The 14721-nt window shown below is 40.1% G+C and overlaps 1 protein-coding gene across 3 annotated transcripts in view; it reads left to right on the top strand.

Annotated features, from left to right (window-relative positions):
• Positions 1-1868: 1868 nt before the first annotated feature.
• GLS (glutaminase) overlaps positions 1869-14721 on the top strand; it is an 81667-nt gene continuing 68814 nt past the window's right edge. The window contains exon 1 of one of the 3 annotated variants that reach the window (XM_082630745.1): positions 1869-2501. In XM_082630745.1, the coding sequence (XP_082486871.1) occupies positions 2086-2501 (416 nt within the window). In that variant the 5' untranslated portion in view covers positions 1869-2085. The remainder of the gene's footprint in view (positions 2502-14721) is intronic. The other 2 variants (XM_082630747.1, XM_082630746.1) reach the window with 2 other exon arrangements.

The raw sequence follows: 14721 nt of genomic DNA, 5'->3' as shown, positions 1-14721 counted from the left end.
AATTAAAGCATTAATGAGTCACATTTTAATTCAATTTATAGTAGTTTCAATTTGCTAACTTTGTATTGGTCTTCTCAAACAAGGGGTTAAATTTCAGCGGGCTCAAAGTTCTTCTAAATGTCAGGAGTAACATCAGTCCATTCTCACCAGCTCATCCTTGAAAGTAGAAACTCTAAAAAAATATCTTTTACTAGGTTTACTTTCTACATTTGTTAAGTATACTATAAAGTATTTAAACCCTTAAACACTGGAAAGCATTTTCATAGGAAAATTAGAGAAACTAAGAGAAAAAGCAGGAGGAAAATAATAATTGGATTTGTCAATAGCTTGGATGTGGCTGAGAGAAAGGAGGCGGTCCTTTAACTTGTTATACCTAAGAGATGGAACAATATTCAGGTTTATGTCTTTGATAAGTCAGACTGGAAACGTTAGGCAGACGTAGTATGTCACCTTTCCTCCAAAACTTAATGTTCCTTTTCTTGAATATATTGTTACTTTGACTCTTATCAAATTTTAGTGACAGCTAACATTAAGTAGTAATAAAAGCCCTCTAAATAATTTGCAACTGTCTTCACTTAAAAAAATGGGGTTAAGTGCTCCACACATACAGCTTTTTCCATGTTCTTCTGGTTAAAGAGTAGATAGAAAAAACCTAAACATGGCAAGCCTGTGACATGCCAAAGGTCACATAACCTGTAGGTCCAACCAGATTTCCTAATTACTAATCTAGTGCAATATTTTAAGATGATTACTAAATCTGATGATCAGTGAACGATGCACCTGACACACACACCCTTCCCGTTTCATAAAAATTATCCCAGTAACCTTTGTGAATCCATGTATTTAAACCTAATTGCTTCAGGATATCATCTAAAGTCTGTGTTTTTCGGTTTTTTGTTTGTTCTTTTGGCGTGGAGTGGACTGTACATGTAGGCTCAAAGAAAAATTCAGAGTTTATCACCTCCTTGTAACTCTTTTCCTCAGGTCCAAAAGGATAAATGGATAAAGTGATACTAGGCTGAAAACGATTTAGAGAACCAGTACCCGTATGCTTCTATTTTACAACGATGAAGCAGCTTTAAAGTAGGAGAGTGTCTACAATTTTGCATTTTAAAAAGCAATTTTTAAAAAGGAAAGCTGTCGTGTTCTGGAATTTCCCTCTCTCTCTTTGCGGTCCCCCGAACTCCAATCCTCCAAATGGCTAAGTCGCATAGCTGAAAGGATTTTGCTCATTTTTTCCAAAGCACTTCACATCTGGGCAGTCGCCAACCATGGAAAGTTTCAAGTAAACGTAACATTTGGGAGAGGGACAAGCTCGTCTGGGGCTGCCGCCGCGGGTCCGCGGCCCTCAGAGGCGTCGCCACACGCCCTTACCGGATAGCCGGGGACCAGCGGCAAGCTTTGACCAGCCGAGCTCCGACGGCCAAACTCCAGCCCCGGCCAAGCCCCCTGACCGCCGGCCCCTGGGCGGCAGGGGCTCCTGCCAATCAGTCTCCGAAACAGTTCGAGGCCCCAGAGTCCAGGAGCCCATCCGCTTCGTAAATGACGAGACCGCTAAGGCCCCAGTTCCCAACGAGGGCACTCCCGGTGCTGACGAAGCGAGAGGGAAGAGGCTACTCCGGAGCCCTGCCTGGCCCCGCTGCCTCACACGTCAGTTTGACTCCTCCTCCCAGTCCCCCGCCAGTCCCCCGCACGACTCTCCGCGCACCGGGCGCCGAGAGAAATTTGACTGCTCCAGTCACCAATCAGAAGCGAGGTCGGGGATCTGAGCTAATCGGAGCAGGCGAAGGGGGCAGGCCGCCGGCGTCCTCCCGCCCCCGAGAGGGTGAGCGCCGAATGTCTCGGGCCCGCCCCTGCGCCTCAGCCTCAGTGCGGAGTCCTCCGCGGTGTGAGAAGTAGCCGCGGGCAGCCTCAGAAGCAGCAGCATCGCCTGTGGGAGCCGCAGCCGGAACCACACCCACCTCACTGTCCCTGCCCTCTTTTGCCCTCTGGCCGTCCCGCCGGAGATCAAGTTGCCGGAGGAGAGCGGCCGCCCACGTCCGGAGCATCCTCCCCTGTTGAGCGGGCACTGACGGACCCGGCGGCATGATGCGGCTGCGAGGCTCGGCGATGCTGCGGGACCTGCTCCTTCGCCCGCCCGCCGCCGCCTGCGCGGTTCTGAGGCGGGCGCAGCCCCTCGCCACCCTGTGCCTGCGCCCCCGGGGTGGGGGACGAGCGGGCCCGGCGGCCGCCGCGCGGCTCTACCCGTGGTGGGGCGGGGGCGGCCAGCCGGCGGGGCCCCTCGTGAGGGGCCTGTCCAGCTCCCCCTCGGAGATCCTGCAGGAGCTGGGCAAGGGGGGCACGCAGCAGCCGCCGCAGCAGCAGCCGCCGCCTCCGCAGCAGCCGCAGCCCGGGGCGTCGCCGCCCGCGGCCCCGCCGGCGTCCGGCCCCAAGGACGGCCCGGGGGAGACAGACGGGTTCGGCAACAGCGAGGGCAAGGAGCTGGTGGCTTCAGGCGAAAAGTGAGTGTCTCCGCGAGGCGCAGGAGGCCTTGTCCCGCGTGGGGCCCGGGCCCGGGACGGGCCTGCGGTGGGGCGGGATGGGAGCGGAGGTTCGAGAAGGAGAAAGAAAGAGATGCTGGGCGGCCTGCGCAGTCTGCGCCATGTGATTAGGCCCGGCCCCGCCCGCGCCTTCCCCGCCTGAGCCCCTCGCGCGGCCCTCACTTCCCTTCCCCGCCGCCGGGTGGAGCAGCCAAGGGGCTGGAGGGACCAGTCTGCCACCCCCCCCGCGCTGGAGCTGTGGCAGCCCAGCCCACGCCGCGTGCTCAGCGCCCCGGCTCCGGGCTGCAGTGCCTGGCCGCCTGCCCAGTTCTTGGTGGGTGGTGCCCCACGAACATCACCGAGTGATATTTAGGAGTCGGGCGATGGGCAAAGCGTGGGCCTTCCTGACTCGCTGCTTTTCTAGGCTCGAGTTTCCTCTCTGCCTGCCCTCCTTCGATCTCTGCCACCGTCTCTTTGGAAGCCTAACGTAGCAGAGTATTCTGAATATTTCTGTTGTGGCTTCTTCAGGCGTGTGTAGAGCCATCTGGGGCACCGGAAATAACGTTTCTGAAAGGAGATTAGGAGGAAAAGGGTCATGTGGCCGAGAAGACAGGGCACGCAGTACAGACCACCTGTTGGCACCGAGGACCAGCTTTGGCCTGTCTACCATCTTCCATAAGATGGGAGAATTTTTGAAAATACAGCCCAAAATAGCCAAGGTGAAATGTGACGGGTAAAACACAAACTCAGAAAAAACCCGAGTTAAGTAGCGTTTGCGGCTTAAAGAAATTGTGGTAGGGTGTTAACTCATCTATTCCGCACAGCAGTTGAGTTTTAAAACAAAATTGGTTTTTCCTGTGCAGTATGTGAGGCAATTTCCTGGATATTTTGTCTTGAGTAGTATAAATGGACGCAAACTTTTTCTCACTGTAGGTAAAAATTTACCTGCCTGCTTTCTTTATATCCTGCTATTTTTCTGATTTTGCACTGACGTTATGTGACCTGTTTTGCTTCCCTTCTACTTATATTGCTTTTTCCAGCCCCATAGTATCTTAAGTCAAACTGAAAGTGTGATTCTTATACTTTCAGTCTCAGACCTGGCTTAATGTTTCCTGTAATTGAAATTGGCACCTTCCTAAAACATTCCAAGCTAAAGTTGTTTTCCCAGACTGAAAAATGTTACTTAAAAAAAAATCACTTGGTGATGAGCAAAATTTGTGATATCCTGTGATAATGGTTTTGTGCCACAAAGTAGCTTTATGACTGTGGGCAGGTCATTTAACATCTTCAGCTGGATGACTCAAATGTGTTCACATTCTAAAAAGCTAGACTTTTGTCAAATTTCTACCTCTTTAATGTTCTTGAGAGACTAGAATGTGTATGCTTTTTTAAAACATCTTTATTGGAGTATAATTGCTTTACAATGTTGTGTTAGTTTCTGCTTTATAACAAAGTGAATCAGTTATACATATACATATGTTCCCATCTCTCTTCCCTCTTGCATCTCCCTCCTTCCCACCCTCCCTATCCCACCCCTCCAGGTGGTCACAAAGCACCGAGCTGATCTCCCTGTGCTATGCAGCTGCTTCCCACTAGCTATCTGTTTTACGTTTGGTAGTGTATATATGTCCATGCCACTCTCTCTCTCTCACTTTGTCACAGCTTACCCTTCCCCCTCCCCATATCCTCAAGTCCATTCTCTAGTAGGTCTGTGTCTTTATTCCCGTCTTGCCCCTAGGTTCTTCGAATGTGTATGCTTAATTTCATTTGGTACTCACTTACCTTACTTATCATCTGAATTATCAGGCATGTAACAAGTTTAAGTACAGGTGCCCAGAATTGAAAAATGAGGTTACTAGCATTTAGAAGTTGTCCTTAAAGGTTATATGATGGGAACAGCTTTCTATTGAAAATATGCCTTGCATTCTGTCTCTTCAGTGGCGCTTGTATCCCTCCTTTCTCCCCTTCTGTCGGATAGAAAATTGAGCTGCTTTTGTGATTTACATGTTTCCCAGAAGCTTCTAGCTCCATTGCCGTCAAAATAAGAAATCATTTCTTAGCAATAACTTTGAAACACTATTTTGTCTAATACTTATTGACAACTCTACATAAAAAATGTCCCATCCTGTCCCTCCCAGCCCCCCCAAAAAAAACCTGTTTAGTGAGGGAATCCTTCAAGAATATTTGCTCAATCCCACTACTCATATACCCTGAGAAAACTATTAATTCAAAGAGTCATGTATCACAATGTTCATTGCAGCTCTATTTACAATAGCCAGGACATGGAAGCAACGTAAGTGTCCATAGACAGATGAATGGATAAAGAAGATGTGGCACATATATAGAAGGGAATATTACTCAGCCATAAAAAGAAACGAAATTGAGTTATTGTAGTGAGGTGGATGGACCTAGAGTCTGTCATGCAGAGTGAAGTAAGTCAGAAAGAGAAAAACAAATACCGTAAGCTAACACATATATATTGAATCTAAAAAAAAAAAAAGTTCTGAAGAACCTAGGGCCAGGACAGGAATAAAGATGCAGATGTAGAGAATGGGCCTGAGGACACTGGGAGGGGGAAGAGTAAGCTGGGACAAAGTGAGAGAGTGGCATGGACATATATACACTACCAAGTGTAAAACAGATAGCTAGTGGGAAGCAGCCGCATAGCGCAGGGAGATGAGCTTGGTGCTCTGTGACCACCTAGAGGGGTGGGATAGGGAGGGTGGGAGGGAGACGCAAGAGGGAGGAGATATGGGAATATATGTATATGTATAGCTGATTCCTTCGTTATAAAGCAGAAACTAACACCATTGTAAAGCAATTATAATCCAATAAAGATGTTTTAAAAAAACCAAAAAACCTCAATATATTAAAATAAATAAAAGTATTAAATATAATTAAATATATAAAATAAACTTTAAAAAATTTTTTTAAAAAAACAAATATTTGCTCAGATGCCCTGGGAGTTTGAACGGCCAATAACAAAACCTTGTTTACCTTAGTTCAAAGGAGTCTGTTTTTGCCACCAAAGTTTGGAGCAATAGCTAGATGGGTTTAGGAGCAATCTAGGTATATGATAAACCTGAGAGCTTTCAATCAAGGATTTCAAGAGTGAACCCCAGCCATCTCCAAATTACATTATAAAATTAAGAGCACTGGCCTCAAGATTGTGAAAAAAATTTTTAATCTGGTTAAAGGTTTATTTCCTGAATGATCTGGTTTTTAAATGTAGATTTCTTCCCCTGACTTCATCCATTTTGACTTTATGTTGTAAACATTTCTCTTATTCTGGGAGGTAAGGTTCCAGCTGATCCTGTTATCCTTTCTTATGCTCAGCTTCCAAAGCATAGGTCATCCCTGAATCATCAAGCCACCTGGAATGCCAGCCCTCAGGTTTCTGCCAGGTTCTATAGAGGATTATTAAAAGAAATAGCCACGTGAAAATTAAATGAGTTAACATTTTGTAAAAGGCTTATTAGGACAATATTTGGCATTTGTTAAATACGCTATAATTTCTCATTTTAAAAAATTGCTTCATTTTTTATAAAACCTTACAAGGACATTGGCCTTTGAATTTTAGGCTCAAATGAGAAATTTCTTTTTTTTTTTTTTTTTCTTTTTGGTTTCCAGAAAAAATTTCTCTTGAGAGATCGTTGTACTTCTGTGAAAATGTGATACGCACTGTTTACTTTTTTGCCCTGCTTACCAGTAAGCTCAGAGTGAATTTAATACTTAACTATAGCAATTTTATTAGTTCATGTGGCTGAGATATTTGCTTTTCCTCCTTCCCTTGGTCTAACTTTATATTTTACTAACCATACCATATTATATTCTGGAAGGAGGTAGGATGTAAGTGAGTTATCTTCTTACCTTTTTTCATAGTCGGACTCTTTGAACCACTGTCATCCTAGCCATCTCCTTCAACCAACTTCAGTTCTGGTTTAGGGCACTGGTTAAGGTTAAGATTTTACTACTGTCCTAAATATCTTACAGAAAAATATAATGTTCATTGCTCAGTTTTCCCTGCAGTGCTCTTATTTAATTTTGTTACTATTATTCCATCACTTTGGAAACCACTTTGCATGGCTCTCTTCATTTTTTATTTTATTTTATTTTCCTCACATATTTTATTTTATTAGTAGTATTTTTTGGGAATATAATTGCTTCACAATGTTGTGTTAGTTTTCGCTGTACAATGAAGTGAATCAGCTATACGTATACCTGTATCCCCTCCCAGCCCAGCGCCCCCATCTCACCCATCTAGGTCGGCACAGAGTACTGAGCTGAGCTTCCTGTGCTTTATAGCATCTCTTCATTTTTTAAATTGTTCTCTCTTGTTCTGTGGCTCTTTTTGGATTTGCTCACTGGGTAAACCCTGAGGCTGAGAGGCCTTTGCTTCTTTCCTACTTGTCTACCTTCTCTATGGCATACCCTCTAATCTTTGTGTAGATAATAGTTCATCTTTCATCCAAGCTTTGTTCTCATTTATCTCCACATATCTGATGACTTCAGATTTAAAATCTGTACCCCCATATCCATTCTTTTGTCTCATTTCAATCTATTTTGTATGTTGTTTCAAGATTAATTATAGAGTTTTAATTTCAAAATACCACTCCTTCCAGAAAACCAGTATGGACTGGGATGAGCATTATATCAAACAGTGCTATGTAGCATTTGAGATTCTTGATTAACCTTTATTTTAGGCCAATTATTGCCCAACATGAACGTTTTTATCACACTCTTTTCTCTCAAGAATGCCACACTTCATTTCTGTAAAACCCAGAAGTGTATATTCTTAGTGAAGGATCTCTGGGAAGGGTTGGCAGGTGGGGAAGAGGGCACGTATTTTTAAGTTACTTTTTGTTTGGGCATTTTATTTTTTAATTAGAAAGGGAAAGAGAAAGAAGGACCATGCTGAGAAAGTATCAGCACGTGTATGCTCTTTAGAAAATAGGTAATTCATACAGGATACAATATTGAAAGTATTTCATTAAAATAAGATCATTTTCCCCCTGTCAGATTGGCAGATGTTAAATTAAGTGATGCCAAGGGTATAGGAAATAGGAACTCTTACGTTGCTGATGGAAGTATAAATTCAACTGTTTTGGAAGGCAGTTTGGTAGTATCTGTTAAAAACTGCATACCCATGATGCAGTAATTGTATGTTTGCTCATCTATATAGTTAGAAATATATTAAAAGAGAAGGTGCAAACAAAAATGATTTCCGCTAGCTTCAGATAATATGATTTTATTTTGGTAGTTCATATTTATTCTTTTTTTTAACATCATTTTTTTTACATCTTTATTGGAGTATAATTGCTTTACAATGGTGTGTTAGTTTCTGCTTTATAACAAAGTGAATCAGTTATACATATACGTATGTTCCCATATCTTTTCCTTCTTGCGTCTCCCTCCTTCCCACCCTCCGTATCCCACCTCTCTAGGTGGTCACGATCAATGGAAATCAAGGGGGAAAGAATCGTTACCCCACATGCTGTGCAAATTGAATTTCAAAGATTAAGTACTTAAGCATTTCAGCAACATTGAATTAGGTCTCTTGTATAATAGTACTGATAATGAGGTTGAAGCAGTATTTGGGAAATATAGATAATATATTTTGGAATAGAAAGAACCTTTGTTGAAATAGGGGACAAATTCTGTTATGATCCTTTAATAATGCATTTGCTTTTAATTCGTAAAAGTGAACATGTTTACAATTCACTTAAACTAAAATCAAGATTGAAAATATATTTAATTTTGGATGTGGGGCTTCTCAGTGAACCCCTCAGTCATCTTATTTGCGATTTCCTCAATATTAAAATTCTATTCTAGATTACAGTTATCAGTGAGTTTTAGTTTTGTTTGAATGGCCAGCCATAACATACATCATAAAATTTTTTTTTGCTGCCTAATGTTTATTTTCTTTTCTTTTTCTTTTCTTTTCTTTTTTTTTTTTTTTTTTGCGGTACGTGGGCCTCTCACTGTTGTGGCCTCTCCTGTTGCGGAGCACAGGCTCCGGACGCGCAGGCTCAGCGGCCATGGCTCACGGGCCTAGCCGCTCAGCGGCATGTGGGATCCTCCCGGACCGGGGCACGAACCCGTGTCCCCTGCATCAGCAGGTGGACTCTCAACCACTGTGCCACCAGGGAAGCCCCTAATGTTTATTTTAAACCACATGTATCTATTTAGCTATTGATAATATCTGGACATAATCTGTAATAAACTGCATGCTCTTAATTAATACTTAGATGTAGTTCATTGAAGGAGCATGAATGAGATCCTGAAGTTTAGTCTACTTGAGTTTCAGCTTCTTGTTTCTAGGCTTTACATTTTTACAAAGAAGTCTGCCTACCTAAAAATCAACTAACTCAGGAAGTGACTACCAAATAGAATTCAGTCTTTTTTGGTGAAGTCTTGTATGTAGGGAACAGTGGGGGTGGGGGGGAGGGGGGGACACAATTTTAGTCTGAGAAAGATAAAAGTCACCTTGAAGAGAAATTTGTTGGAAGATATTTGTGGGTTTCTTCAGGTTTTAAAAAATCAGTAAAAAGCTGCACTACTTCCTTCTTGTGACATTGAGGTGAAGAAAAATTATGACTGTAGAAACTGAAAGTCTACTTGTAGGATTTGCATTTTTTAAGGACCTCAGTCTTCAAATCCTATATAAACCAAGGAGTTGTCTTTGTGTGCCATTTCACTTGTTAAGTCATTTGATACCAAGGGGAATGCTTAAAGCTAAGTGAACAGATATATATCTAACTATAGATATCTCTAAATAAGGTAAATATCTTTCAGATATCTTTCAGGTAGAGACGCTGTTACTATGATTTTATCCTGGAATCTACTCAGGTATAAAATTGCTTTGGTTATGAAACACAGGTGCACAGGACTGAGAACTGTGCTTAGTGATTTTTCTGACCACCTACAGTGTAATAGAAGCAAAATGTTAATCTTGGCTTCCTTTGGAAAGTATTCTCTGGTTGGTGATTTCTAAAGAAATGTTTACAGTGGAAGTACTATTTTTTTGTTTTCTTTTGTTTTTTGCGGTACACGGACCTCTCACTGCTGTGGCCCTTCCCGCTGTGGAGCACAGGCTCCGGACGCGCAGTCTCAGCGGCCATGGCTCATGGGCCCAGCCGCTCCGCGGCACGTGGGATTCTCCCGGATCGGGGCACGAACCCGTGTCCCCTGTATTGGCAGGTGGACTCTCAACCACTGCGCCACCAGGGAAGCCCGGAAGTACTATTTTAAAACAATGAACTATCAATGTTGCATAATGAACAAAAGATTGATAGCTTTCAGGATTTAGACTTTTTTTTTTTTCCCCTACTAATTTCTGGTATAGGCCTCAAAAGAAGATTTTTAAATTGTCACCTTGATGAGGATATTTTGAATGACATAGGCACTTAGATTCTTGGTGGGAGTTATTAAAAGAGTACAGACTTTCTGAAGAACAGGTTTTAAACTGTAGAAAAACTAACTATATTTGTACCTTTTTAGGAATCTAGGCTAACAAAACAAACTGAGGTGTAGAAAGATTTATTCACTAATATTTTTAGCACAGTATTATGCTTATTAGAGAAAAGTGGGGAAAAACTTGTGGTCCACATAAGTGGAATGGTTAAGTCAGTTATGGTACATCCACATGAGAATTTCTTATTCAGTAATATAAAATGAATACAGATACTTTTTAGGGATATAGGAAAATATAATGTTAAGTCAAAAGTTATAATACAAAATTTTCTATGCGGTTTGATCTCCAGTTGCTTACAAAAAGTAGTAGAAGGAAATAAACCAAAATGATGTTAGCAGTTGTGGTTTGTGAGAATAGATGTTGGTTTTCCTTGCCTCCTTATAGTTACTTCTAAGATTTCTCATTATGATAACTTCTGTCATCAGAGAAAACACATCTGTTAAATTTAAAATTTGTAAATCTCTACCCTACTGTCCTAGTCTGCTATCCTAATAGCCTGTTTCTAATATGTATAACAGTAAGCATCCTCACATTGAAAAAGTTATGAAAAAGATTATGAATGGATTTGTACAGCTGTTTATCAGCATTATCCAGTTGCATTCTCTTTTATCCTCAAACATCAAACTTTTTAATTTCTAAACTGTTTTTGGCATAAGTCTCCTTAGAAAATGTTGCCTATTTTTCTGCCATATTAAAATTTATATTATAAAATATAGAGTTTAACATTTCTTGTTCAACTTAGGTTTACTGTAAGGGGGTGCTACTGTACTGTGCTAAAATACAGTGATGTTCTAAGACAAGTATTGGCAAACTTTTTCTCTGAAGGGTCAAATAGTACATATTTTTGGCTTCACAAGCTATCTGGTCTGTTAAAACTATTCAGATCAGCTGTTGTAGTAAAGAAGCCATAGACAATAGGTAAATGAGTAGGCATGGCTGTCTTGCAATAGAACTTGATTTACAAAAACCTGTGGCCATTGCGGTAGTTTGCTATTAGTGGCCCCTGCACTGAAATGTATTTATTTGTGTAAGGTGTTCTCTCATACTCTGATTGGTTCTGTTTTGAATGGCTTGTTCTTCTGTGGATTTTTGTATCTTGTATCAGTTGCTACATTTTGTTCTTGGCCTCCATGTGCCCATTTTAGCTATTTTCCCTCACTTTCACCTTCTATATCTAATTCCCCTTAGCTTTAAAAAAAATTTGCGGTAAAATTAATGTAACATAAAATTTACTATTTTGACCGTTTTTAAGTGTACAGTTCAGTGGTATTAAGTACTCCCGTTACTTTTTTAAAGAACCCAGATAATTAAGCTTTATATGTAAAATATGTATCTATAGATCCTTTATGTCTACATAGGTCCTGAGTGAGTAAAGTTTATGATCTTTAGTATAGGAGTTTAGGAGGACATCTATTTTGAGCAGCTCAAAAACTGAGAATTAGGGTTGGAAGTGACTTTAAAGACATCTAGTTCCACCTCATTTTACATATTTTATAAACTGGCTACAGGTATTAAATGACCTAACCAAGTTCATACAATATTAGGACTTATTGTGTTTTTTCTTCCAATATTAGGAGAATAATAAAGTACTTTATTGAATTGATTACTTTTTTAGGTTCAGTATTCGAAGAGACCTTAAAAACCCATCTCCACAGCTGCAGGTTTTTTCTCTTCTGTTATACTCCCTACAGGTTGTTATTCATCTCTGCTTGAATACTTCTTGACAAGAGAATTTAGTCCCTTGGAAGGCAGCCCATTCCATTTTCAGAGTTGTTTTGTTTTTCCTTATGTGTAGCTGGTCTGCCTTTTGTTAACTTCTACCTATATATTTTAGTTATTTTGAAGAAGTCATCTCTAGTGTGATATCAAAGTGATTGCAGTTACAGAGTTCACACATCTGTATTTTTACAACTAGAATGAGTTGTTAACAGATACTTGACTGAAGGAATACAAGGTTGGAAGGACTAACAGAATTGGCCCTTAGGGACTTGATCTGCCCAGGTCCTCATTCTTCCATCGGAGTCAGGCAGACTGTCCCCCTGGGTTAGACTTCTAAAGCTCTATACATGGACAAATTGCCATCAGCTGATGTGGACAACCTGGCCACTTCCTTACGTAAAGCTGGCTTTTGTGCTTCTTACTTTGACTTGCTCTTGAATAAATTTAAATAAAGTCCAGCCAAAACAGCAGCACTAATTTAATATAATCTCATCCTTGCTTTGTACAAGGTACAATTTCAACAAGACAGAATAACAGTTTAGTCATCTAACATAAGTAATTCCCCTATTAGCATTTTGGTTAGAAATTCTTCAATATGTAAGGAGTCTCATCTTTGATTATTCTGAATAAACTCCAGGTATTCCTCCTAAAATGGAGTGTAACAACTCAGCACAGCCGGTGTGGCATAGCAGGAGGAATCTGGGATTAGGAACCAAGTACTGGCTTTCTAGGACTAAATCTGGTCCAGTCACTTAAGAGTTGTGTGACATTGGACATACGTATTGCTTGACTTTGAGACTCTGTCCTTATCTGTAAAATAGGGGACAGTTTACCCACTTTGCTTTATCACCTGAAGTTATAAGATGAAACAACAGAAAGTCCTTTTTTAACAATAAAACTTTAAAAGATGTAAGATTTTGTTTTTAAATTCCCCAATAATTAACCTTGGGCAAAATGATTTAGAGATTGAGCAGAATTTATCACTTTGTCAGACTTACAATGGTATATGGTCAGCCACCATCAATTCAACTTTCAACCTCACAGGTTTAATCTGCCAATTTACTGGTGTTGATGGACACTTTCTATCAATCAGATCACTCTGAAAATCAAAATGATAAACTGATTTAAAAACAACTCCAGATATTTTTTAAAGATCATTGTTTTAAAACGAAGACATAAGTAAAAACACCAAAGCATTCTTTTTTATTCTATCAGTGAGCATAATTTTTTTTTAACCTAGTTGAAAGTTTTTGATTATCTAATAGGTTTACCACATTACACTATATTACGCATTTAAGTTATATGGAGTTGACAAAAAAAAAAAAAAGACAGACATTACTCCAGCCTTTATAGTTTGGAAAGGTCAAGTAATATGAAACGTTATTTAACAATAAGACAATATAGTTAGTTTCCATTTCTTTTCCTCTTCTCATTTTGCAGTTCATTTTCCTCCTTTCATTTGATAGTACAGTTTTTTACTTAGAAAATTTTGATAGAATAGATAGTACCAAGCCAAATTATAAACTGAATATCAGACTGAGGAGTTTTAATTGTCCTTTGGTATTGGGAAACTGGTTGATCAGTAATCAAAGACAGTGTCTCTTTTCATGTTTGCAGAAATTGCCCCTGAATTTAAACTCCACATGTAAATTTTTGGTAGTCTCTTCATTTATTGGTTGATTTATATAGGTCTCTCTCAACCCTGAAAATTAGATATTTTAACAGCTCATGGGTGGAAACAGGCACCTTAATTCACATATACTGTGCTCTAACAGTTCGCTGTTCTTTGTGAACACCCAGTGAATGGTTACCTTCATTGCTGTGGTCATTCTGTTTCCTTGGCCGGAAATCCTCTTCTGTTGGCATATTTCCAGCTTCTACCCATCTTTCAAGTCTAGCTCTAATTCCACCTCTCCTAAAACTTTACCTTATTAGTCCACAGTGAAGTAATTTTCCAGTGATTGGATCCCATTGTTTCTTTCTTGTAATTCCTCATGATGTATGTCTTCTATTTCCCTTTTAGACTGTAAGTAATGACTACTATAATGCTCTACATGTTATAGATGCCAGTTAAATGCATGGGATTTTTTTTTTTTTTAAAGAAATCATTTCTGTGTTGTAGGCAGGTATTTTGTGAGGGTAAAGCAGGAGAAGGAATGGGTAAAAGAAGGAACAAAATGGCAGTGAAAAGATCTTAAAGGCAGAAATTAGAAAGAAAATGAGGGAGAGTAAAAGGGAAGAAATACAAAGGTATGGAACAAGGACTGTACTTTGGATTTACTAATCTTTTATGTATGTCCCATTTTAGTTGCTGAGTGTCATAACCATTCATGTTTTTCCTTAGGGAATCTGAGGGCTTATCAACAGTTGTTGATATTACAATTTGAAAGCCTGTTATAGTCTATTTTTTTTGTCATTAAAACTTAAATACTTCTCAAGAATATCCTAGTTACTATATAGTCTGAAAACTATAATTTTTAGCTTTTGAATTTTAAGAGCAAAATGTGTCATCATGACGCGTTGCCACAAAACCATATTAAATTTGGGGAAAGAAAAGGGGGTAATACCAAGAAAGGCCTTTGGAATAATTTCTGTGTGTTGTTTTGGGAGAATCTGTGCATTTGTTCACCAGGCTGTTGAAGTGAACTCATTCTCAAATCAGAGTCTGAGCTTTTACATGCTGAGATTGGTAGTACTTTTTTTTAAATCAATTTTGAACATTTTATTTTGCGAGCATATTTTTGAGGGATGACTTAAATCTCTCTCCTATGGATAAAAATTAGTCTCTTCTCCAAAAGCAAGTAAATATTTACCTTTTTTTGCTAGCTGTGGAAGTAAACATGGTCATTTTAATTTTTTTGCCCTATGTACCATAAGCTAAAGAGGTGTATATTTTATGTTACTTACATAGCTTTTAGGCAAAACAAATACCATTTACTAGTGTGATAAATACATAGAAAGCTTATTCTGCAGTTTTTTAAAGTGATAAACTACCAGTATCTGAAGTTT

Source organism: Mesoplodon mirus (genome assembly GCF_964341445.2).
Source record: "Mesoplodon mirus genome assembly, chromosome: 8".
NCBI classification, from domain to species: Eukaryota; Metazoa; Chordata; class Mammalia; order Artiodactyla; family Ziphiidae; genus Mesoplodon; species Mesoplodon mirus.
Note: the sequence above shows the minus strand (reverse complement) of the source record. Positions and strands in the feature narration are given on the sequence as shown.